Source organism: Komagataella phaffii, chromosome 2 (genome assembly GCF_000027005.1).
Source record: "Komagataella phaffii GS115 chromosome 2, complete sequence".
Classification (NCBI taxonomy): Eukaryota; Fungi; Ascomycota; class Pichiomycetes; order Pichiales; family Pichiaceae; genus Komagataella; species Komagataella phaffii.
Window position 1 is genome coordinate 1,680,671 of NC_012964.1, and position 21,963 is coordinate 1,702,633.

Sequence of the window (21,963 nt, forward strand, 5' to 3'; positions counted from 1 at the left end):
TTAGTATTCTAGAATTGATTTTTTTTTTATTTTTATGGAATTTTTTTTCCCTTATGAATACCTAGACACTACCATTAGACAAGACACTACCTTTCTCAACGCAAAAGACAAGAACCATCAACACCTTGAAGCCTTCCAACTGACCCCTTGTCCATTTCTCCTGACTGCGGTAATTTTCATCAAAAAAATCTGTTTGTGAATTCCTTCAGAATTTGAACATCGAGACAATGGCCTGGAATTCAAAGAAAAGAAAGGATGACCGATATGAGTCCTATAAGGATTTTGAGGATGAAGATGAGTTGAATGACGAGACATTTGGCAGTGATGTTTATGTTGGTAAAAACTTTGATTTTTCTGGCGGCAAACCAAAAGCAAATGTGCCTAGCGCCCCAGCTCAACCTCCGAATATGTTGTATGCCCAGGCAGCTCGAACTCCAGTAGAAGATGTGTTGAAACCAATGGCTTCGTTGTGGTCGGAACCAAGCTCTCAATCCAAACCGCAACAACAAGCTCCGTCTCAACCTACAGAGAAAGTGTTGTCATTAGAGGAAATCGAGGCTCAGCTTTTGGGCGGGTCCGTTTCTACAGGTCCTGAAGCTCAACAATCCCCATTTTATGGCTATCCTCCGAACATTCATCCTGGGCAAAATCAGCAGTTCATGCAGCAATTCCCCAATGGCGTTCCTCTTGGATTCATGGTGCCTCCATTTAATCAGTCATACTATGGACCCCCTGATGGCCAGTATCAGCCCTCTACTGTTCAACATCAGGGCATTTCTCAGATGCAGCCACCACCGCAGGGAGTTTCTCAATCAGTTCAGCCCTTCCCAGTTTCCCAACTATCTAACTCGGTACCTCCTCATGTTATGCAAATGCCTCAAGTTTCAACCGAAGGCTATTCTAACGCAGGACCTGAGGGGCTAGCCCAGACTGATTCTCATTCGCCTACAAACGAAGGCCAATTGGATAAAGAACGTAAAGCCGAGCCACAGGATACTTTGCTGGATGAAGAACAGCAACGTCCTGTCGGGTCTACTAAAGAAAGAAAAACTTTTGACTTATCGAGCTTGCCGGCTCTCGGATCCGAGGAAGCTCATCAGAGAAGAATTGCCCTTCAGAGGCAGCATCACCACCCTACCGAGCCCGTTGAGAACTACTCGAAATACGAAAACCGCCAGAATCATCAGTTGCGTTCTCACCATCGCCATGAAGATCGATTTTATAACCTTGATGATCCTAACTTGTCGCCTAAGGAACGAGAGCGTTTAGCAAGAAGAAACCATAAGCTGGAGAGAATTCTACGTGGCTCCGGGTTCATGACTCCTAAGGATAAAGACTATTGCACTCAAAGCCAATTGAGTCAGATTGTGACAGACGATCCTTATAACGAAGATTTCTACTATCAGGTTTACAAAGTTCTGAACAACCCCAATGCGAACGGGGACACAAATGTAATTGCACAAAAATATCTCGAACAGAGTGGTCACAAATTAGGTGGTAAGGACCAAAGGGTTGATGTTGCACTTCAACGGATGCAGCATCAAGTTTCACTTGCAGTTACCGTTGTTCGGAATAGAAATGCTAAGAAGGCCGAAAAGAGTAAGAGTGAGCAACATCCGGTGTTTGGTAAAACAACTTCTGCTACATCAAAGAAACCTAGACAACAACTCGATGTTGGCAAGTCTTTGATTGACAGGGTGGCCGAAGGGAAAGAAGATGATACTTATGAAGAGCGAGAAGGATCTGCCAAAGACATTACCATCAAGAAAACATTATCTCCTATTGAATTGAAGTTCTCAAAATCCAGTCAAACGTTTCAACTGTATTTGATTGAAAAAATATTTGATGAAATTTTGAAACTGGAATCTCAGGAGCGTGAGGGTGTCGACATCACTGATAATTCACTGTGGGAAGCTTTGAATTTGGAGCCCATGGGCACTCAGCAAATTAACAATGCTGAAGAAATTCCGTCTTTTATTTCAATCCTTTACTACGAAAAGGGTATGAAGTTGTTCCCACGTACGTTCCACTTTTTGTCCAACGAGCATCGTCTTATCCTTGTCAATTTGATCTTCAACCACTTACAAAAGCTTTATGTTATTTTGAAGGGATCCTACAAGATATATGAGAGTAACGATTATCAAGTTCCTAGTGAGATCAACAACTCAATTGAGCAATTCCAGGGTACAGTTTTGAAGTCCTTAGTCCTCTTTTTATCAGAGGCTAAATTTCAAGACATTCTTGAATCGCTTATCGTACTCTTGAATAACAACAACTTATTGTTTCTTTGCACTACCAAAGTTGGACTTTCGATTATTACCATTTTGATTTCACGACTGGAATTGATTAAACAGGAATTATCTCAGACGTTAAGTGGAGAAGATTTGTCAACATGGAGTTCAGTTTATGATAACTTGTTCCAATCTTTGGAAGGACGGTTATCGTCTATCTTTCCTCCAAAATCGAACCAACAGCTAGCAGACGACTCACACGTTTGGCAATTTTTGGCGTCTTTAACTCTGGCTGGCCGATTGAACCATCAAAGGATTATTGTGGGAGAAGTCCGAACACAAATCTTCGATGTAGTTGACCAAGTGAAGAACCTAAGAGCCACCAACGATCCAGTTAAGGTTGAGAAATCAAATATTCTTTTGTCAAATTTGAACCTTTTCCTCAACGTAATGGGTTTGAACGCAACTGAGAATGACATCACTGAACTAAAATCTTAAGGTTGATTTCTATTGTCACAGGTAGGAATCTCGAGACCTTATCTGTCCTTTATTGACATGGATCAGATTAGACATCTTGGTGTTGCACCATAGTAAAAACAAGAGCAACCTAATTTCTTGTTTACCACTCTCAAATTACCAGGCCTATTCCAAGGAAGTCATTGATTGAGATGTAGTATAAATTCTACCTGAGTTCAAAGCTGACAACTTTTGAATAACAGCTTGCAAGAGAACTATGGACTCTTTATTTTGCCTTGATTGAGAATTGTTGTGATATGACAGGTGACGGTGCATAAGATGCAGATATATGCCTAGTCATTGAGACATTATACGCTGGGACAATTTTGATGATAGGTGATTAGACTGGTATACTAATAGGAGCTTAAGTGTATTGATTGTTTAGTTGAAGACATTATTTTAACAGAGAAGGGGAGAAATAAGAGTTCAGAACGAGAATAAAACAAAGTGCTTGGCACACATCCTTGCTTCTAATTTTGTTGCAAAATCGAAAAGAGTAAGTTTTGAAAAGTGTGTATCTGTTAATGATTCTATATACAAGAGAATACTGATAAAATATCTATTGTCCCTTTCTTTGATACCACATGTATGCACGTTTATGAACGTCAACGGGCAATGGAGTGATTACCTCCGACTCGCCAGGACGGGAAACTGGGTCTCGTAAATAGACGGCATGGCAAGTCTCGAAAGAGATTTCAAGATGTTGGGGTAAAACTGCAAATGGTGCAAGGAATGGCCTGGGCGTCCATGGAGTGAAGTATGCTTTGGTAGAATCTTGACGCCCAAACAAACCTTTCTGCCAAGGAAAATTCACTTTTAGGCATTTTTCGCCATGTTCTTTAACTTCTTCCCATAAACTAAGATTCTTGTGTCGTCTCAAAGAATCAGCCCAAGATGGGTCATATGGGAGCTCCTTTGCATCTTCACTAACTTTACTCTGCTCAAATTGTTCTCTGATGTGTTCCAGGTATTTGGTATTGATCTCTGATAGTAGTTGCTTTGTTCTTTTTTGTTTGAATTCGTCAATCGGCTCCTTATCAGTGATAAACTTTGTAACATGCTCTAAGGTGTTCTCATCCTCAGGCAGGTTCAGCAAATTATGCTTTTCACCTAAGGTTTGATATATTTGAAATACCTTCTCTTTCAAACCTGAGCCAAACTTACTTTCAAAGACCTCGGGAGTAATATCTTTCTTAGTTCCTCGCACAATGTCGATAACGTCAACAAGAATACTTTGGCGTGTGGTGGACTGCTGTTTTAGTTGTCTCCTAGCCTGGAGTTTGTTGTTGAATTCACGAATTTTCTTCACACGTTCCTTATCATCTGTTGAAATTAAATTAGACTCACCGCGGGATTGTTTCTTCGCCTGCTGTCGTTGCCAAACCTCCAAAGGACTAGCTTTACTCTCTTTGACAAACTTGTTCCAGCGGGATATTTGAATTTGATCAACTTTGTAACTTGTCTTAAGATCGGGCTTGGCCTTTCCCAACGCTTCTAAGACCTTGTCAGGACGAACAGAAAAAACATCGCCGGGCTTAAGTTCATAATTTGGATGACGCATCACTACCCCATTAACAGACACATACTTGTGTATTATATACTGACGGGCTTGACGAACACTACTTGCGAACATGGCGCGGAACAATGCCACGTCTAAACGCTTCTCCAAAACTGCAAAAGTTTGTAACATCATGGGTGTTTCGTCAGTATTCCCCCCTTGCAACGAGGCATCCAGTTGAGCAACTCCCTGCAGCTTGGGAGAAAAAATATGCTGCCATTTGCTTTCTCTAAGATGTTCTCCGTGATAGGCTCTAGTCTCTGCCTTGGAGTTCCACTTTTGTTGATACAGTGACTGGCCATTGAAGCCTGGCCTCTGTTTTTTATAGAGGTTGAACAAATTGTATTTGTTCATAGAAGCACGCAGGCGGCCTCTGGTAAGAGACTTGAGCAGCACTGCTTTGCGTGGCATAAAGGCAGGTGTCTTACAAAAGTAGGTGTTGACCAAGTCCTGAAAAAAATGCTCGTCAAAATATTCACATAGGAGTAGTGCTTAATTATACGCGGTTGTACTCAAAACTACTTTGACCTCCTGTCCGACTGAAAGCCTAATAAGCTTTTGTTGACATCCTTATAGGATCCTTTGTCAATGAAGAGCTGGCAGTTTGATGAGGAAATAGCTCTTCTCCGTGCAGCATGTTACAATCGTCCTGTAGGAAAGGACAAAGCCAAGCATTTGGAGGCTTTGGTAAAGGTTTTATCTGATGCTGGGTATGCAGTAACCGAAAAGGATGCCTGGGATAAGTTAGCGGAGTACTACGATTTCAAGCAATTGGAAAACTTGGATCTATCCGACCAGTCTCCAAATGAAGAGGACATTGCTTCAAGAGATGTGTCCAATGACGAGGCACAAAACGAAGACGAGACTGATGCCACCGGTGTTGGCGAACCCGAGCACATGTTAGAACGAGAAGGAACACCAAGAACTCGAACAAGATCAACTAAGATTGAAAAAACTCTCACACCAACAACCAAGGGCCGTAAGCGAATAGATAATTCAGACGAATCTGACAGATCGGATAGGGAGCGGAGTAGAACGCCCGTCAATAAAGGAATTGGATATAGAACAAGACGGAGAACTCCCAAAGACCGTCTAAAAGATCAAGATGATGTTGACGGCAGCAGTAGAAACTCTAATGACGAAGACACGAGGAACAACGATAGTGAGCTAGATGATACAGATACACCCAAAAGAGTCACTAGAGCGTCTTCTAGAATATCTAGAAGAACTCCACGCAAGGACAAAGACACCATTAAAGACCCCAAAGATACAACGAGCAAGAGGCGAACTCGGGCAAGGTAAATTGCTAATCAATTAATTCTGTACACAAATACCAAAAAAGCATTAGCAATAGTAATTATCATTTCGTAGCGCTTCTAATTGATCCCCAAAAGCTCTACTTCGAAAATCAAAGTAGCATTAGGGGGGATGATATTGGGGAATCCACGGGATCCATAAGCTAGTGGACCTGGAATCGTCAATCTTGCAATCTCTCCAATAGACAGTTTTGGAATGGCCTGGTCCCAACCCTGAATCACCTGACCAACACCAATGTAAGTTTGGAATGGCTGATTACGATCTCTGGAGGAGTCAAACTTCTTTCCATTTTCAAGAGTACCGACGTAATGAATTGTGACTAGGTCTCCCGTGGAAGGAAATGACTTCCCATCTCCTGGACTAATACGTTCAATTTTTACTTCTTGGTTCTGGGACATACTAAATGCACTTGATATAAAAGTTCTTCGGCAAGTTTGAGTTAAGGTTCTTCTAAACAGAGAGGAGGTTAACATATATGTCAGAGAGTGGTGGCGCGGATGGCAACCTGCTCGCACCTTATAGTACAAGAAACACATCGATTACATAATCTATTATCTATTCATCTATGTTTTCCCCTGTCTTAGAGAACATCAGAAAATCTCCATTTGAGGCCGTACTTAATCCCAGTGTTGCTACCAATATCGAAAGGTAGACTTGATAGACTCTATCATAGACCACCAGTCGCGGAATCTTAACGAATCCATCCACATTATCCTCGTTTAAGTCTCCAACAAAATTAATCTCTACTCTTGTTTTTGGAGGGACAGTGAAGTCGCGTGTGTGATAGGCATCTCGGAGGTGAATGTCAACACTATGAATGAGTCTTGTAATGAATTGGAGAGCTACTTCTCCTGGATTCTCGATGATGTATTTGACGATCAAGGTTGTCTCACTTATTTTCACGATGTTGAGCAGCAAACGAGGGTCTGATAGCGTTACGCTTTGTTGACATACTGCGGACACAAACTCGAATTCACGACTACTACTCTCTTCACAGGGTTTAAACTTTAGATTGAGTTGTAGCTGGAGAGGTAACACTCCCTGAGCAGTAACTAATCTATTGGTGGTAAAATGATGGTAATATGTCACCTGTTGTCTATTTTCTAGAATACGCCCCTGGTATGCCAAGTTCATGTCAGAACCTTCAGGTAATTTTGCAAAAGATGCATTTTCGGTCAATGTGGAAACATTACTTTCACCCAGCATTAGACTCTTTTCGCAAGAATTTTGAATCTTAGATTCTAAGCACCATTTTCTTGTAGATTCTGTGAGTGTGAACTCTTGGATCATGTGGTCTGGTATTTCAGTTTTGATTTCATAGTTTGGCAAAGGTAAGATGTGGAACTGGCAAAGAAAAGGATTGATTACCTGGAATGGTATCTTCTTTTGTACCAAAGCTCCGTGATCGTGTAAAAGAATCAGATCTAAAGAACTTTCACCATCTTTGGCTGGCGCGGTGAATTTAATTGTTCTAGACACCTGCCCCAATGGTGCTAGCTCAATCTGAGAATTAGCATCAGAGAGTTTTATTATGGAGTTATTAACAGAGGCCTCAACTTTGATCTTCAACTCTTCATTCTCAAGATTTTTATAAACCACAAATGCATCATATTTCTGAGAGGAAAACAACGGACCAGTAGTGTCAATTGTCAATTCTACATCTGGAATCGTAGGAACAATGGTGACAACATTCGGAGCATTTTCAACTTGTTCAGCGTTCAAAGAAAATTTTATCGAAAAACTAGGCTTTAAAGATATTTCTAATACAAGCAATTCAAAACCGACTTTCGTTGGTTGATCAAAGGTGAAACGAATAGTTTGAAAAAGGTCATCACTAAATTCAAAAGGTCCAGAAACAATTTTAGCTTCTCCACCAGCTTTGCAATAAATCGAGTTAATGGTTGGATTTAGAAAGTGCTCACATTTCAATGCTGGTTTGATTCTTAAGTAACATGCGATTTTTTGTCCTAAATTAGCTACTGGTCGATCGAACCAGACCTCCGCATTTGCTAAGGGGATATCAGCATAGTTATACTCAAAAGTTGTGCAGTCGAATACAGACCAGTCGCAAAATTTCAGGAGCGCCGATACTTGCTTCTCCACGTACACAGGCTCTATTGTAAGTAGAATGAGAAGGTATTTGAGCCCATCATGAGGCTTTTTCAATTGTAGAGAGCACTGGTACAGCCTCCAGAACACGACGCTAGTCAAATGATGCCACTTCTCTCTCTCTAAAGAAATCAGGGCTAATTTAAAGTTACTCGAAGACATGGCATAATTATTGGTTTGAAAGTACTCTTCGCCCAGACGAAAGTAAATGGAACCTTCTATCCTTGGAAACGGAACCGAAGAGCTAGTTAGGGATCGAACAGCTCGATTTAAAGATTGAATAATGTACTCGGAAATCTGCAGAGACGTTTCATCTAGCTGAAGGTACTCATCTTTGATCGGGGTGGAGCCTGTGTAAATGCTCTGCCTGTATCGCTGCTTCATCTTTGCGGCTGAGGTATACAGGAATGCAGTATTGGGAAGTCTCAAGGAGGATAGTGTGTATTTGGTCATGCCGCTTTTGAGATACTTCAAAGGCGCCAAGGTTCTATCCGTAGGCACAAGTTCTTTGGGACATTTGTCACATAATTCAGCTAACCATTGTAATTGAATTGTTTTCCATGATAGAGTAGATGACGCATCGGGACTGAGATAAAACCTGTTGAGTATTGACACTACATTTTGTAGATGAATGTCGAACTTTTTGTAAGCTATATTAGCCTCCCTGAGGAGCAAATATGCTCTGCAAATGTGAATGGTGATGATATCCAGCAACTGGCGAAATTGCATCCAGGATGAAGAATTGAGGGTGATACTTTTCATCAATTCTATGATATTTTCGTAACCATGTTCCAAAAACTTGACACATTGTTGAAATTGTGTCTTGAACTGCTGAACTATATTCATCTTAAAAGAATGCCTAGCCATCAATGCCGTCTCTTTGTAAGCTCCTCGGTATGGAATCTCAGAAAGACCAGCATTCTGTTTTTTTCTCAAACGTTTATCCATAGCATTGTAAAAATCCAAGCAATTGCTTTCTACGGACGTCAGGATATTGGATACAAATGTACCACAGTCATCACCAGAAGTTCTGTAAAATTTTACGTCTTTGATGCTCATTTGTATCACATTAACCCTATTCACACCCAGTGTTGAGTTTTCATGGAGTATAACAGGAACAAATGAAGTTCTTGAAGCTGCGAAAAAGTCCATAATAATGCGTAACTCGTCAATTAAGATTGAATCAGACTCCGTGGCATCCTCTTGCGATTCAAACGACTTTAGCTCATAAACACCAATGAAAACTGCCGGTAGCAGGTGAAGATATTTGATCATCCATTCTCTACTAATGATCCCATCTGGGTAAAGATCACTTTCATGGTGAAAAGGAGACAATATAGACGGCTCTTCATGCACTTCTTTTCTAGGAGGAAGCTTTACCGAATTGCCAACAAAGCGGATGCGATACTTATTAAACACTCGTCTTTGAGACTTCTGATAAATGTCATTGTCCCAGATTCCATCAACATTGAACTTGAGTAATTGGGTTTCTAGCTCAGCCCCAATGTGACTACTGTTCACAACTGGGTAGGATCTTGGAACCATAAGTCCTTGAGAATTAGTCAATTGAACTATCTTCGATCCCAATAATAGTTTAATTTCCGTATTTGAGCCAGTAGAGGCCACCAACCCCTGTACGAATAGAAGTGGTGCCGGTTGAGCCACCATCTCCTGGGGATAATGATTCATACGGTAGGTATGGTTAAAGGAGTAGTTCCCACTGTAAACTAATTTTGATCGCGATGAAACTTAGAAACGAGTGGATCTGGATATAAATATTTCATGTACAAGTAACTAGCTGCTGAGACTATATATCATCACCTATTGTAAATTCGTCTAAAATCTGCTCCTTCGATGCTCTAGCAACTGGCCACCTAAAGGCTGAACGTATATCTTGTAAACTTGTCAAACATGCATAGCACATGTCCACCTCAGAGCCGGGGTTCATTACCAGCTTCGAAGCATCATCCTCTAGTAGACAAGTTTCTGAATATATTCTAAGATTGTTTATATCAGCCTCGGTAACTACCGGGGCTGGCTCGTTAACAGTGATATTTTCAAGCCAGTGTTTAGGGTCACTTGAGAGTTGGATATCACATACGATGCACCGCTTGTTGTGCTCGGTTGAACGAAGCTGGTCTAATTTAGTACCAATCTTAACAACGGTAGAAACGACTTCCGAATAATCTCCTTCTATGGAGTCAAAATAAGATCTAGTTAATTCGTTGACAGTCATTGATTTGTTAACTTTACTTTTCAGCAGATCAGCGGCTTTCTTTTGATTCATCACGTTAAATCTTTCTAGTTGCAACATCTCTGAATAGTGCACCACTTCCGATTTAAGTACATCTCTTAGAGGATGAATAATATGAATCTCTGAGCCATTATGTATCTCTACTGCATCAGTGAGCCTTTTGCCTATTAAAGATGCTCGTCCCCGGACTGTTAGGGATATTACTTGATCAGCTAATTTTGTCATAGAATGCCCGAAGAGAATAGTCTGGCAATTAATAACCAAACACGTTCTTATTAACAATTGGTATATGACCATTTCCAATATATCTTCTCTGGAAGATCTGTTAGGAGTTTGATCTAGGATTTCTGTAATGGTCAGCTTTTTTGTGTCTTCACTATTATTGCCAGTTATGTAGCTTTGAAAATCATTATCAATAAGTATGCTTCCAACTTGATCACTATCAAGGATAAACTGATTGGGATCGACTATTTTGAACGATACATCGACTGGACAGTTGTGGTCGATACCATAAGCCTCTTTCAATTCTTCGACTTTATCCCGCACAGAATAGTCGCTATCTGAGAGGGTCGACTCGTCAACTATCACAACTTTCAAATGAAATCCTTGCCGCCCTCTATGAGTTTTAGTCTGTTCCAGTAAAAGATTGAAAAGTATATCAAAAAGAACTAAAGAGGAAGAACCCATACTTAAAGCCAACATGACATTTTGAGATACAGATTCAACGCCTTTTTGAGGATATTGTACTTTGAATTTATCTTCCATCATCAATTTTCTCTGTTTTCCCCTAATAAACCTTAAAAAACAATCTTTACAAAAATATTCCTTACGAGAAAAGCAGATGCTGCCCATATTCTTGCATCTCTGACAAATATTTTGGCTAGTAGAGATCCTCTGAGACGTGGCATCTGAATCGGTAAATGCCATGATCTTGTAGCAGTTCAATCAATGATGCCTCAATTTTTTCTCTTTCCTCTCAGATTACGTAACATTCATGATGGTAGATCTCGTAAACTATAGAAACTTGAAAGGTGGAATGGAATGATGAGGCAACCTGAAAATACTTCTTTGAGCCCAATTCTATGAAAACCATTCATTGTTTTTAAGATTCGGATTCGGATTAATCGTTGGTACAAACACTAATTCCGAGTTTCAGGTAAACAAATGTTCTAGTGGTCAACATGGTGTTCCCCAGAATATAAATCTCTCGAAACTAAGTTTCATTCTTCTAAGAAATAGTAGGTTTTGCAATGGATGGAGAGGATAGAGATAGTGACATTTTAGATAAGGAGAAGATAAATTTTACAAAGGGTAGCAAAGATCAGTTCAAGTATTATCCTGACACTCCAACAAGGGAAAAGCTAGAAAGAGCACTTCTTTTGAAGGACCCTACAAAATTCTATGATCCATGCGCTGAGTCGGCAAAAATGGCAACGAGATGTATGGAAAGGCACGATCAAGACTACAAGGAAGTTTGCTACGAATTCTTTCAAGCATACCGGGAGTGCAAGAAAGATTGGCTCGAAATGAAGAAAAGATTATAAAAATAAGCAAGTTCTCTGTATTATGTTAATACCGTTTATAGGAATAAAGTGTCTGTGCGGTGCTAGTCGTAAACTTTACAGTCTTATCTTTGTTGAAGACATCTCTAAGCTCATTGAACAAGTCCTGCTCGCTAATGTTTAACGTTGATTTTAGTCTCGTAGAGGAACTAAATTTCGAGTCGGATGTTTTGTCGTCGAGTCGATGCTTTCTAGCCTCCTGGTGTCTATTCGAGTCAATCGTAGAAGAGCAAGATGTCCACTGAGAATCATTAAACGAATCAGTGATAGGAATCTTGAAATACAGGTTTCCCAAAAGACACGGCTGAGCTAAAAGTGCAACTATGGAAATTTCGTTGACTGCCTGGGCTATTAGAGGGTTGTCGGTAGGAGACCGTTTCACTTGCTTTTTAAGGATATCGTAGAACGGCGCTGGGAGCCTTAGATTACGAGAGGTTAGCAGGGAATTCATGCACCAAAACTCTAGCTCGTCCATCCGAAACCTTGAAAACCTACTGGAAATGGAGCTAGGGATGGTTAGATAAATATGGCCTGAACGACGATCAATAGCTGCATATGCGCTAACAGGCTTTTTGCTTACTGCACCACATTGCAACCTCCAGTGCATGATGATATACTCTCGTTTCAATTTGAGGCGACAATCAGGGCAAAGCAAAGACTTGTAAACATCCTCAATTGATGGAAGGGCATTGAATGGTGGTAGATTGTATAAATTTTCTAATGCTGTTGTGGTTTCAAAAATATCGATGTGTTGATTTGGGTGCCTCACTGAAAAAATTAACTGCTCTAGTCGAGTTGTATTCAGATGCCTATTAGATGCAAGAAAATGATTCAAACCTTGAGGGTTATCGTGGAAATCTGGGTCTATATACCTAAACTGGCTTTCTTCTTCTGATTCAGTTTCTGAGCCGGTAAAAGTTTCAGATGTGCTGGATGTATCTTTGTTAGCCATACAGTCTACTGATGCACCAACTCCACTTGCCTTTGTGAATAGAACTGTAGCCCTGTCAATCATATCAGCCAACGACTTAGCTCCTACGTTCTCCCTGAATAATGTCTTCAATTCGTCCTCAATGGATTTCAATAGTTTAGAGCCACTTGTGCTACAGTTTCTTCTGACGCTCAAGTAGTTCCTCTTTTTGGTGTCATACTCCCATAAAAATGCGGTTTGGTCAAAGTCTATTGCTTCGCCAACAAATGATATACTGCCATTTGCTTCAGAGTGGTTCTTGCTGAGAAGAATTACACCACTGCATAATCTTTTTTGGAATGGTGAGCTCGTAAACTTAATTGTCAAAAGAGGATCGTTCTCTGAACATTCGTTCTTATACAAGGTGCCTTGCTTAATAGAAGTGGTGAGATAGTTGTGACAAAGATCCGAATCAGATCTAAGACTTTGATATATCTTTCGAATTCCAAAATAGATGCCATAAATTTGTGGCCAATCTGAACTTAGCAAGTTGGGAGAAAATAGATGGTCATGGTTGCTTTTCCTATGTTGGCAAAAGGATCTGGGGTAGAAATACTTCAAACGTTTTCGGTTCAATCGTAAAGAGCTAGCTTTCTTTTGCCCACTTGCATCCTTGGAGTATAGTGAAGACGGATTCAAAATAGGTTCCTTAATTGATCTCTTTTTATTAGTAAATTCTTCCCGTAGAAGCCTGAGCAATCTATTTAATGTATCATGGCCCAATTTAGAACACTCATCATCACAAGGGTACACATCTTCAGGATCGTAGTCATCAGGGTCAATAGAGTCTTCCTCAAACTCTTCCATTTCTCGTACAGTTAGCAAATTCTGGCCCTGTCTTCTTATGTAAAACCGTAGGAACTCTGAGACAGACATTTCAAAGGGAAGTCCGCCTGATAGCGATAAGGGTGAGGCCTAATGGATTGATTAGTAAACGATACTTCTTTCCAAATCACTCTATTCGCGGCCTGCGTACTCAATTGGTCATGTGCCATGCTAGTTACAATAGCAAATAGCTTAAAGACTCGATGTGCGAAACCCAGTTCTTCCTCGTTGGTTTTTTATTCAGGAAATATCAACATTTCACCTCTTCTTCAAGTTAGTTCCCCGGAATGTCAGATCAGTCTTTTTGGAATTCGACAGTCAAATTTGTCAGCTCTCATAAAGCGGTCATTACATTGACTACAATAGCAGGTGCTTCCACCTTAGCTTACCTTTATTACGCCACAAATGCCACTTCGAAACCTGATTCTTCCGCCACTGGCTCCTCCAAGAACAAGAAGAAGAAGAGCAAGAAGCAAACAGCCCCAGAAACATCAAATGCTGATGCTCCTTACCCAGTTGACAACGAAGGCAAACCTCAAATCAATGAGGAAATTATTGGCCGCCTAACAGAAGACGAGAAAAACACCTGGGCTCAATCTTTAAAGGAAACCGGAAACCGAGCATTCAAGTCAGACGACTACGAGACCGCTCTGGAATACTATAATCTTGCCCTGTTGTGCAAAAAGGATCCAGCTTTTTATTCAAATAGCTCAGCTTGTTGGGCCTGTTTGGGAGACAACCAAAAGGTTATTGAGTTCAGCACTAAGGCATTGGAATTGAAACCGGACTATGCAAAATGCTTGATGAGAAGAGCTGCTGCTTATGAAAAGATTGAAGAGTATGAGAAAGCCCTTTATGATCTAACTGTCCTAACCATCTATGAGAGTACCATTGCTGATAAATCTATACAGTCCATGTTAGAGCGTATATTAACCAAACAAGCTAACTATGTTATGGAGAAGCAATTGAAAGATTTTGTACCTCAATTACCTTCAGCTTCTTCTATTGCTTCCCTTCTGGGTTCTTTTACTGAGGATTCTGTTTCTGATGTCTTTGGAACCGAGATTCCAGAGGATGGATCTGGTGACAAATTTTTGTATGAAGCTTTGCAAGATTTTAAGACTGCCACTGCCGACTCGTATGAGCATGCGGATGTTGCGTTGAACCAAGCTGTGTCTAAGTACGCTGATGTTACTGTTTCTAGCGATGAGACTACGAAGAGAAGAGCTGCTATGGCCTATGAGTACCTGGGTCAGTTTTATTTCCTTAAGAATGTGACTGCTGTTGCTCAAGAGCACTTGAAAAGAGCTATCGAATTAAGTCCAAGACCAAGATCTCATGTTATTTTGGCTTTGACTTATATTGATAAGGACTTACTTAACGAGGCCGAAGTAGAGTTTCAAAAGGCTATGGCCATCAACGCCAATGATCCCGACATCTATTACCAGAGAGGACAACTTAGCTACTTGAGAGGAGATCTTGCCAATGCATCTGAAAACTTTGAAACATGCAAACGTCTGAATCCTAAGAATGTTTATGCTTATATTCAACTTGCATGTATCTCATATAGAGAGGGTAAGATCGAAGAAGCTGTTGAAAGATTTGTTCAAGCTAAGAGGACCTTTCCTACTTCTCCTGAAGTTCCAAACTACTACGGTGAGATTCTGGTTGACAAGAACGATACAGAGGATGCTATCAAACAGTTTGATATTGCCATTAAATTGCAAAGGTCACTTTCAACGGTCAGTATTGGAGCTCTTGGTATCCTGAACAAGGCCACGATTCTTGCTCGTAGGAATGAATTCCCTCAAGCTATTGAATTGCTAGAGGAAGCTATTCAAGTTGATCCTAAATCAGAGTTGGCAGCCGTTCAACTTGCTCAAATTAAGCTTCAACTCAACCAAGCCGAAGAGGCAATTGTTTTGTTTGAGAAGACTGCTAAACTTGCAAGATCTCCAGAAGAGAAGCAACATGCTATCTCCTTTGCTGAAGCTGCCAAGATCCAAGCAAGGGTGAAAAAAGATCCAGCTCTTAGTAAGAGAGTTGAAGAAATAATTGCTCAAGCCCAAGGTCACCAGAATGAAGCTACTGCCGCTTCTGCTTAACCTCCTCCTATGTAAATAGAGTTATATATGTATACTGTTAATAATGGTTAACATAGTTTGACATACATAGTTCGCGATTACATACTTGACATACTAAGCATGAAATATGATACTATTCACAAGTTACGAACGAGTAGTTGATGGTAGTACATGTCAAATAGATTTGTGCAGGCAGGGCAGATAGATTCAGAAACATTTCAAAAACAAATTGAAAGGGAAAATGAAGAGTCTGCAAAGCATGCTGAAGAACAACGTCAAAGAGAGGGAAAGACTTTAGTTCAGCAACTGGAGAAGCACAAGTTGGAAAAATATCAAGAATACCAACAACAGCTAGAACATACCAATTCTGCCTACAGGCTTAATGAAAAAGATTCTACGTTTTACAATGAACTACAACGAAAACAAAAGGAGCAAGAATCCATAAAGGCCCGCTTTCTCGGGCAACGAGTAGAAGAGTATCGAAAGCTAAAAGATATGGGTCCAAACCTAAATGCAATGCAACATTTAAAGGTCTCCAGCCTTATCACTTCTGCCAAAACTAAACCTACGCTTAAGAAAAGAAAGTTAGACAATTCTTCAAGAGGAAATATAGTGGGGTACAGTAGTTCTGATGATGACGAGGACGAGAAAGCCCATGAAGATATATGACCAGAATAATTTACTCAGCTTGTTGTAACTCGACTGATTGATTCAATATGTAGTGGCCACTTTTGAATACCATCACGCGTCACAGTTCACGTTTCAAAAATTTTACAAAATTGAAGTTGATATTTTCCAGAAGCGTACTTCAAATACAGGGTTTTTTGTAGCATATATTTCTTTTTTTTTCAGTGATTGTATTATTTAACTATGGTTAGTACTCTCATAAGTCACCACATATTGAAGTATTGAATCCGTAAGTTAGTAAATTACAAGTTCTGAGCAAGGGTTGATAGTAGCATAGTCTCATTATATGTCGCGAACAGTAGCTAGAAAATATAATAGAATGAACTGTATCGAATATCTTCCATTTCAACTTTTCACCTCTTTGGACATGTTTCACATATTGTTTAACAAGACCCCGATGACAGGTCGGATGGCTCTTTCCGCCTCCACAATTTCACATTCTTCTCCGGTCCTTACAATTACTCGAAACTTGCTGAAGACTCACCGGGCAACTTATAAGAGATGGAGAAAAACAGGCAATGGATACAAGAGAGGTCTCTCTGGAAGAAAACATGGCAATGCTGGGTGGTCTAACCGAGTGTTGGGAAAGCTGGTTGGTACGTGTCAGGCAACGTCTAGAGGAGCAGGTAATCAAAAAGCTAGATTAGCTAAACTCTTGCCCAATCTATAGGGAGTCGCTACGTGTATATATTAGAGACAATGAATGAAGTCAATTAGTATTTATGACTGTATTCAGTTTAATTCAAGACGAACTGGCCCGTCCTTTGTAAAATCTATTTCTATCCATTTGTCCTCAGCTTCATCTTTCCGAATCACCGACGTTGGAAAATAGTGATAATTAGTTTTCAGTGTTAATGCTGAAGGAATGTTGTCAAATGAGACTAGACGCAACTTACAATAAGTGTTGTCTGGGATTCCACGAACGACATTGATAAACGCTTCAAGATCAGGAGTCTCTTGCTCATTTACATGTGTCACAAATTGTGTAGAATTTAAACCGTACTGGGTAGCTGGTGATCCTTGATTTCTGCTCATGATATAAATTGAGGAAGGCAAATTCTTCATAACCTGGCGCACGGACTGGTGAGGGGGCTGTAATAACGCACCAGACCAATAAACTAGATGGGATGTGTTGAACTTTTCCGTCGAAACGGTGGGAACGGTCACCTTTATAATTTGTTTTTTTCTTAGAATTTCAACTTGCAGCTCAGTTTGAGTATACATGTCGTCAAGGTCAGCCATTTTGTTCACGGCATGTCCATTTAGAGACAATACAATATCACCAACTTTTAAAGGCGAAGCTTCCATTCCAATGGCTGGGGTACTGGTTCTTAAAACGGTAAAAAATTGAGGTCTCTCAACATCTTTTCGTGATTCTACTCTTTCGATCCATGCTTCTGGAACCCCTCTCAACCGGGCTTGAATTACAGGTAAAGCGTAAAATTCACTATCAATAATACGCAAGTCAGTTAAATGCCCTTCGTTTGCTATGCATCGGGACACAATTTGATTGATATGACTGGTATCGAATCCCATTCCGAATACACGATCGTAGCCCTCATCGGTCACCGATCCTAGATATGTTAACCATAATGCACGTATAGTTCCATCCTCATCAGCGAGTACACCTGAGGGTGCAGGATTGGCAACACTTGAGTCAACTTGAATACCTTCAAAGTTACATGCCCTATAACGGGGACTCAATGGATTGATAGGCACATTCAGTACTGGTATATCGCTGACCTTTGTGATATCTGAAACAGCTCTCATATTTTGATTGAATCCAACAAAGACGACTTTGTCACCCCTTTTCAGAGGGTTCGAAGAAAAATTGGGAGTCAAAACGTCAGCCTCCACTAAGCTTGGGTCATACTTAACGATTGCATAGTTGTGCAAAGGATGCAAAAATTTAACCTTTGCAGGTACAATGATCGACTCGGCAACAGTGACGAATACTTCGATGAGATCGTGTGGTACGACCTTACGTGAAATGATGACATATCCATTTTCAGCGCTAGCAATTACACCATATCCTCTTGAGGTATTGTCTTTGTACCCATCCATCACTAACGGGAAGTGAGCAGTAACAAGTACCATACTGTGACCTAGTTTGGAACACCCCGGTTTCTCTGTGGGAATATCAATGAATTTAGCATGCAAGGGTCTCAGTGGTTTGGGAGGTAGAGGTTTTTCTTGAAGATTAGTAAAATCCCACAAACCAGTCTCATCGTTTCTAGTTGCCAGCCTGAATTCAGAGTACCAGTGTCGATCAATGTACACAACGCTTTCTTCAATAGTATGAAGGTCGGAAATATGCCTGAAACTAATTTGAACTCGAGAGCAGTCGGGAATAGACTTGAGAACCTCGATAAAGGTATCTAAGTCGGGTGTATCTTTGTGATCTAAGGAGTCAATTATCCAACCACACCTATCTCTCGTGTCTAATGTGAAGCTTCCTGATGCTCTATTAGCAAACACACCTCTTACTGGAATAGCATACAAGCGTGCCATTTGGTAACTAAGATCATTAAAGGAGGCACCACAAACTTCCAAATACCTAGCTGGAGTGATCGCATGTAAGTCATTGACAGGAATAGTAAAATGAAGATCCTTCCCGTTTCTATCAACCACTAGTTCGACTGTTTGTCCTACAGAAGAATCAAGTACTTCATCTACTTTGACAAATGAAGAGACTAGTTCACCATTAATGGAGATCAACGTATCCCCCTCTCTTAAAGACCCATCGGCCGGACCCTCTGGAAGGACAACTTCTGCTACAAGTAATCCGTGAATAGAAGGAAACTTATCTCGCATTGTCTTCTCATTATCAGAACGAATACCCAATCTTCTACATTCATCGAATGGTCTCAATATCCATTGAACTTGTATGGTGCCTCTTGAAATTGGCTCACCGTTTTGGATGCATCTAAGAGCACGTAAAGCTCTATAAACTGGAAAAAAAAAGTCAGTAGATGATTCCGTAGATCCTCCAGCTTGAAGAGCAACTGCATATCCGTCGATGTCCACTACTGGGGAACCAGATGAGCCCCCAGTTGCACTGGCAGCTGCCTGAATATACTCGGTATTAAAATCGTTATAAGTAAGTGATCCATATTCAGGAGCGTTCCTGTCTAATCTGGAAATAAAACCACTTAAAATTGACAACTTTTCACCAGCGTCGTTTCCTACCACTCTAATTTCGCACCCGACTTTTGCTAAGTCTGGTCTGAGAGTTAATTCTGATACTTTCATATATTTTATGTTCTTGGGTTCAAACTGTAATACACCAAAATCGTGCACTGGATCTCTGTAAATAGGCTTCACATCACATTCTTCGTGATTGTCAAACACAGCATAGCCTACGAAAGGTCCGGGTCCAACAACATGTCTATTGGTTAAGATGTATCCATTGACACTATCGACCACAAATCCAGTTGCTTGACTGACCACTGCGTCTTCAGTATCAAAAGACGCCACCTGACAAAAGTGAATACTAACCACAGATTGCACAACCTTTTCTATAGTAGTTTGCCATGATTGGTTTGAAGAGCCATTTGCAACGTAAGGAATGCTATTCAATTTAATTTCTTGTTCATGGTCACTAGTGTTAAAATTATCAGAATCGGAAAGTTCATCGGTCCGTCTTTTCTTGGAGACATGTTGTGTCATGTGAGTAGTTACTATATCAAGCGGAGCCAAAGTTAAGACCTCCCTGTAATGAGTAACTTGCAAATCTTGATTTGGAGTGAAAAAAAAAAAAATCATTTCGAGCATACCAATCTTAGCTTATGTCATCATGGTTTTTGAAGTCGCGAGCCAATGGTTATAATCCAATCTCCAACTTCTACGAAGTTGTAACGTCCATCACAAAATGTTGAGAAGTTTGCTGAAAGTACAAGTAAGAGGGTTCTCGTGTGGCCGTGTTGTATCAGCTGCCAAGAATACCAATATTACTCCCGCAATAAATGAAGGCCATACAGACTTAGCAAAGGAGTTGGTTAGTGGGGCTCCCAAAGAACTTATTACCGAGAGAGTGGCCAGGATTTACCAAGAAGCCAAAGCTGCCACCCAGAGTGGTCAGCACAATACTGAAACGTGGAAAATAGACTGGGATATCCTGAATAAAGGAAACAGATGGGAAAATGACTTAATGGGTTACCAGTCCTCCTCTGACTACATGCAAGGAACTATCTTGAAGTTTGATACTAGAGAAGGAGCTATCCGTTTCGCTAAAGGACAAGGCTGGGACTACTATATTCAAGAACCCAAAGTTAGACGGTTTGTAAAGAAGGATTACTCTGCCAACTTTTACCACTCTAAAGGGCCATTGAAGCATATCCGAACTAAGTAGATTGTTTAAAGAATTACTAATTATGGTAAACATTGGATATGTTTGACTACTGGATGAATGGGAGGTTCACTGGTTGTCAGCCCTAACACCTTTGGTGGAATGAGTAAGTACAGGTCGTAATTCTAGACTTGAGTATCTTCCATATTTGGATTACGTAATGGAACAGGTCTGCTCTTTCACTGCAAATGCTACGTTCTTCCAGAAGAATCACAGAGGTTATCTCATATTCGTCATTAGTGGTTTACTTCGTCTAATATCTGTCACAATTAAGAGTACAATCTCATTCAAGAACTTAAGATTTCAATTAACTAGGGGGCGACATCTATGAAAGCTAAGAATGAACCGTGCCCTCATTCTAGACAACTTTTTTCCACTTCTCTATTGAACTCGCAAGAAAACTCCGAAGATATAGAGGGTCTGGTAGAGAATATAATACACAATGCCCAAATAGAGGTTCAGCGGCAAAATGAGAGATCTTCCAAACGGGGCCATGACTCTCTTTTGGATGATACTGTGAGTGAACCTGATTCAAACAAAAAACATAGAGTGAACGGCCTGATTGATGCTATAAACCAGTTTCAGAGATCTTTAGTCGAAACCACTGAGGAAGAAATTGTGCATAGTCATGAGACTGAAAGAAATGAGAACACTGCAGGTTCAGTTGATTCTGACAACCATAAAAATGAAATCAGCATTCAAGACGATTATAGAGTTACTTTCCAAGATATTGACCGTCTTCCTAAGTTAAAGAATGAGACCTTTGAAAACAAAGCTCTTCTTCATAAAAAACTCGTATCGAATGATTCCAGTGTTCAAACGAATGACTCTCTGGTTTATTTGGGTTCAAAGTTTTGTCATTGCTTAGTCAGTTTCAAATTGAATGAACTACATCCTTCGCTAGATGCTGAGCTGTTAGATTGTGCCGTGCAAGAAGTTTTACACTTTAACAATGTCCATATTTGGGCGCTTCGTTTAAATTTCAGAGAGCTACTGGAAAGCAAGTTCCCAGCAAAGCAGTTCCGACCCAAAGTAATGGCAGAGTGTTTCATGGCGTACGTTGCGGCTCTCAAAATCGAGACGGGGTCCGACTATAACCTACTTACTTTACTTACTCAGTGGATCTTGAAACTTGCTTCAGAGAAAATTTACAAGTTGCGGGTTGAAAACCTCGTTGACAGATCCGCTAAGGATTCTCTTCATAAGTTAATGGGTCCCATGAGATACGCTACTGCCTTCAATGGTTCAAAATTTATCTCTAAATGTCTAAATAACAAAGGGGAAGTTCTTGGACATGGCAGCGGATACAACAAGACGGATTCTGAACTTAGATCGGCGATGCATGCACTCTCTTCTACTGCTTGCCAAAAGAAATAGTATACTTAGTTAAGAGGATTCTCAAAGTGGAGGATTGTAAGTTTCGTGATTATGTAATTGTTCAACGCGCATTCTTCTTCAGTTTTACTATTTACCAGACTTCTATTAGGAGGGCAACGTTTGAT

General features: G+C 40.4%; 14 protein-coding genes across 14 annotated transcripts; 8 read left to right on the plus strand and 6 right to left on the minus strand.

Moving 5' to 3' along the window:
• Nucleotides 1-227: 227 nt before the first annotated feature.
• On the plus strand, nucleotides 228-2,729 carry PAS_chr2-2_0378 (Topoisomerase II-associated deadenylation-dependent mRNA-decapping factor; the record flags this gene model as incomplete). The annotated part of the gene is made up of 1 exon (XM_002491762.1): nucleotides 228-2,729. One exon carries the CDS (start codon nucleotides 228-230, stop codon nucleotides 2,727-2,729), a length of 2,502 nt encoding a protein of 833 aa, XP_002491807.1.
• A 577-nt stretch (nucleotides 2,730-3,306) lies between these two features.
• PAS_chr2-2_0377 (Mitochondrial ribosomal component of the small subunit) lies at nucleotides 3,307-4,716 on the minus strand (the record flags this gene model as incomplete). Its single annotated transcript, XM_002491763.1, has 1 exon — nucleotides 3,307-4,716. One exon carries the CDS (start codon nucleotides 4,714-4,716, stop codon nucleotides 3,307-3,309), a length of 1,410 nt encoding a protein of 469 aa, XP_002491808.1.
• A 177-nt stretch (nucleotides 4,717-4,893) lies between these two features.
• Nucleotides 4,894-5,607, plus strand: PAS_chr2-2_0376 (Hypothetical protein; the record flags this gene model as incomplete). Its single annotated transcript, XM_002491764.1, has 1 exon — nucleotides 4,894-5,607. One exon carries the CDS (start codon nucleotides 4,894-4,896, stop codon nucleotides 5,605-5,607), a length of 714 nt encoding a protein of 237 aa, XP_002491809.1.
• A 74-nt stretch (nucleotides 5,608-5,681) lies between these two features.
• On the minus strand, nucleotides 5,682-6,095 carry PAS_chr2-2_0375 (Peptidyl-prolyl cis-trans isomerase (PPIase), binds to the drugs FK506 and rapamycin; the record flags this gene model as incomplete). Its single annotated transcript, XM_002491765.1, has 1 exon — nucleotides 5,682-6,095. One exon carries the CDS (start codon nucleotides 6,093-6,095, stop codon nucleotides 5,682-5,684), a length of 414 nt encoding a protein of 137 aa, XP_002491810.1.
• An 82-nt stretch (nucleotides 6,096-6,177) lies between these two features.
• PAS_chr2-2_0374 (Hypothetical protein) lies at nucleotides 6,178-9,420 on the minus strand (the record flags this gene model as incomplete). The annotated part of the gene is made up of 1 exon (XM_002491766.1): nucleotides 6,178-9,420. One exon carries the CDS (start codon nucleotides 9,418-9,420, stop codon nucleotides 6,178-6,180), a length of 3,243 nt encoding a protein of 1,080 aa, XP_002491811.1.
• Nucleotides 9,421-9,538: 118 nt separating this feature from the next.
• Nucleotides 9,539-10,912, minus strand: PAS_chr2-2_0373 (Protein with a role in urmylation and in invasive and pseudohyphal growth; the record flags this gene model as incomplete). The annotated part of the gene is made up of 1 exon (XM_002491767.1): nucleotides 9,539-10,912. One exon carries the CDS (start codon nucleotides 10,910-10,912, stop codon nucleotides 9,539-9,541), a length of 1,374 nt encoding a protein of 457 aa, XP_002491812.1.
• Nucleotides 10,913-11,235: 323 nt separating this feature from the next.
• PAS_chr2-2_0372 (Mitochondrial intermembrane space protein that functions in mitochondrial copper homeostasis) lies at nucleotides 11,236-11,529 on the plus strand (the record flags this gene model as incomplete). The annotated part of the gene is made up of 1 exon (XM_002491768.1): nucleotides 11,236-11,529. One exon carries the CDS (start codon nucleotides 11,236-11,238, stop codon nucleotides 11,527-11,529), a length of 294 nt encoding a protein of 97 aa, XP_002491813.1.
• Nucleotides 11,530-11,554: 25 nt separating this feature from the next.
• Nucleotides 11,555-13,393, minus strand: PAS_chr2-2_0371 (Hypothetical protein; the record flags this gene model as incomplete). The annotated part of the gene is made up of 1 exon (XM_002491769.1): nucleotides 11,555-13,393. One exon carries the CDS (start codon nucleotides 13,391-13,393, stop codon nucleotides 11,555-11,557), a length of 1,839 nt encoding a protein of 612 aa, XP_002491814.1.
• Nucleotides 13,394-13,629: 236 nt separating this feature from the next.
• PAS_chr2-2_0370 (Component (70 kDa) of the TOM (translocase of outer membrane) complex) lies at nucleotides 13,630-15,447 on the plus strand (the record flags this gene model as incomplete). The annotated part of the gene is made up of 1 exon (XM_002491770.1): nucleotides 13,630-15,447. The coding sequence occupies one exon, from the start codon at nucleotides 13,630-13,632 to the stop codon at nucleotides 15,445-15,447; it is 1,818 nt and encodes a 605-aa protein (XP_002491815.1).
• Nucleotides 15,448-15,597: 150 nt separating this feature from the next.
• Nucleotides 15,598-16,095, plus strand: PAS_chr2-2_0369 (Hypothetical protein; the record flags this gene model as incomplete). Its single annotated transcript, XM_002491771.1, has 1 exon — nucleotides 15,598-16,095. The coding sequence occupies one exon, from the start codon at nucleotides 15,598-15,600 to the stop codon at nucleotides 16,093-16,095; it is 498 nt and encodes a 165-aa protein (XP_002491816.1).
• A 337-nt stretch (nucleotides 16,096-16,432) lies between these two features.
• On the plus strand, nucleotides 16,433-16,783 carry PAS_chr2-2_0368 (uncharacterized protein; the record flags this gene model as incomplete). The annotated part of the gene is made up of 1 exon (XM_002491772.1): nucleotides 16,433-16,783. The coding sequence occupies one exon, from the start codon at nucleotides 16,433-16,435 to the stop codon at nucleotides 16,781-16,783; it is 351 nt and encodes a 116-aa protein (XP_002491817.1).
• Nucleotides 16,784-16,845: 62 nt separating this feature from the next.
• On the minus strand, nucleotides 16,846-19,782 carry PAS_chr2-2_0367 (uncharacterized protein; the record flags this gene model as incomplete). The annotated part of the gene is made up of 1 exon (XM_002491773.1): nucleotides 16,846-19,782. The coding sequence occupies one exon, from the start codon at nucleotides 19,780-19,782 to the stop codon at nucleotides 16,846-16,848; it is 2,937 nt and encodes a 978-aa protein (XP_002491818.1).
• Nucleotides 19,783-19,984: 202 nt separating this feature from the next.
• Nucleotides 19,985-20,464, plus strand: PAS_chr2-2_0366 (Hypothetical protein; the record flags this gene model as incomplete). The annotated part of the gene is made up of 1 exon (XM_002491774.1): nucleotides 19,985-20,464. One exon carries the CDS (start codon nucleotides 19,985-19,987, stop codon nucleotides 20,462-20,464), a length of 480 nt encoding a protein of 159 aa, XP_002491819.1.
• Nucleotides 20,465-20,788: 324 nt separating this feature from the next.
• PAS_chr2-2_0365 (Hypothetical protein) lies at nucleotides 20,789-21,838 on the plus strand (the record flags this gene model as incomplete). Its single annotated transcript, XM_002491775.1, has 1 exon — nucleotides 20,789-21,838. The coding sequence occupies one exon, from the start codon at nucleotides 20,789-20,791 to the stop codon at nucleotides 21,836-21,838; it is 1,050 nt and encodes a 349-aa protein (XP_002491820.1).
• Between the last annotated feature and the right edge of the window lie 125 nt (nucleotides 21,839-21,963).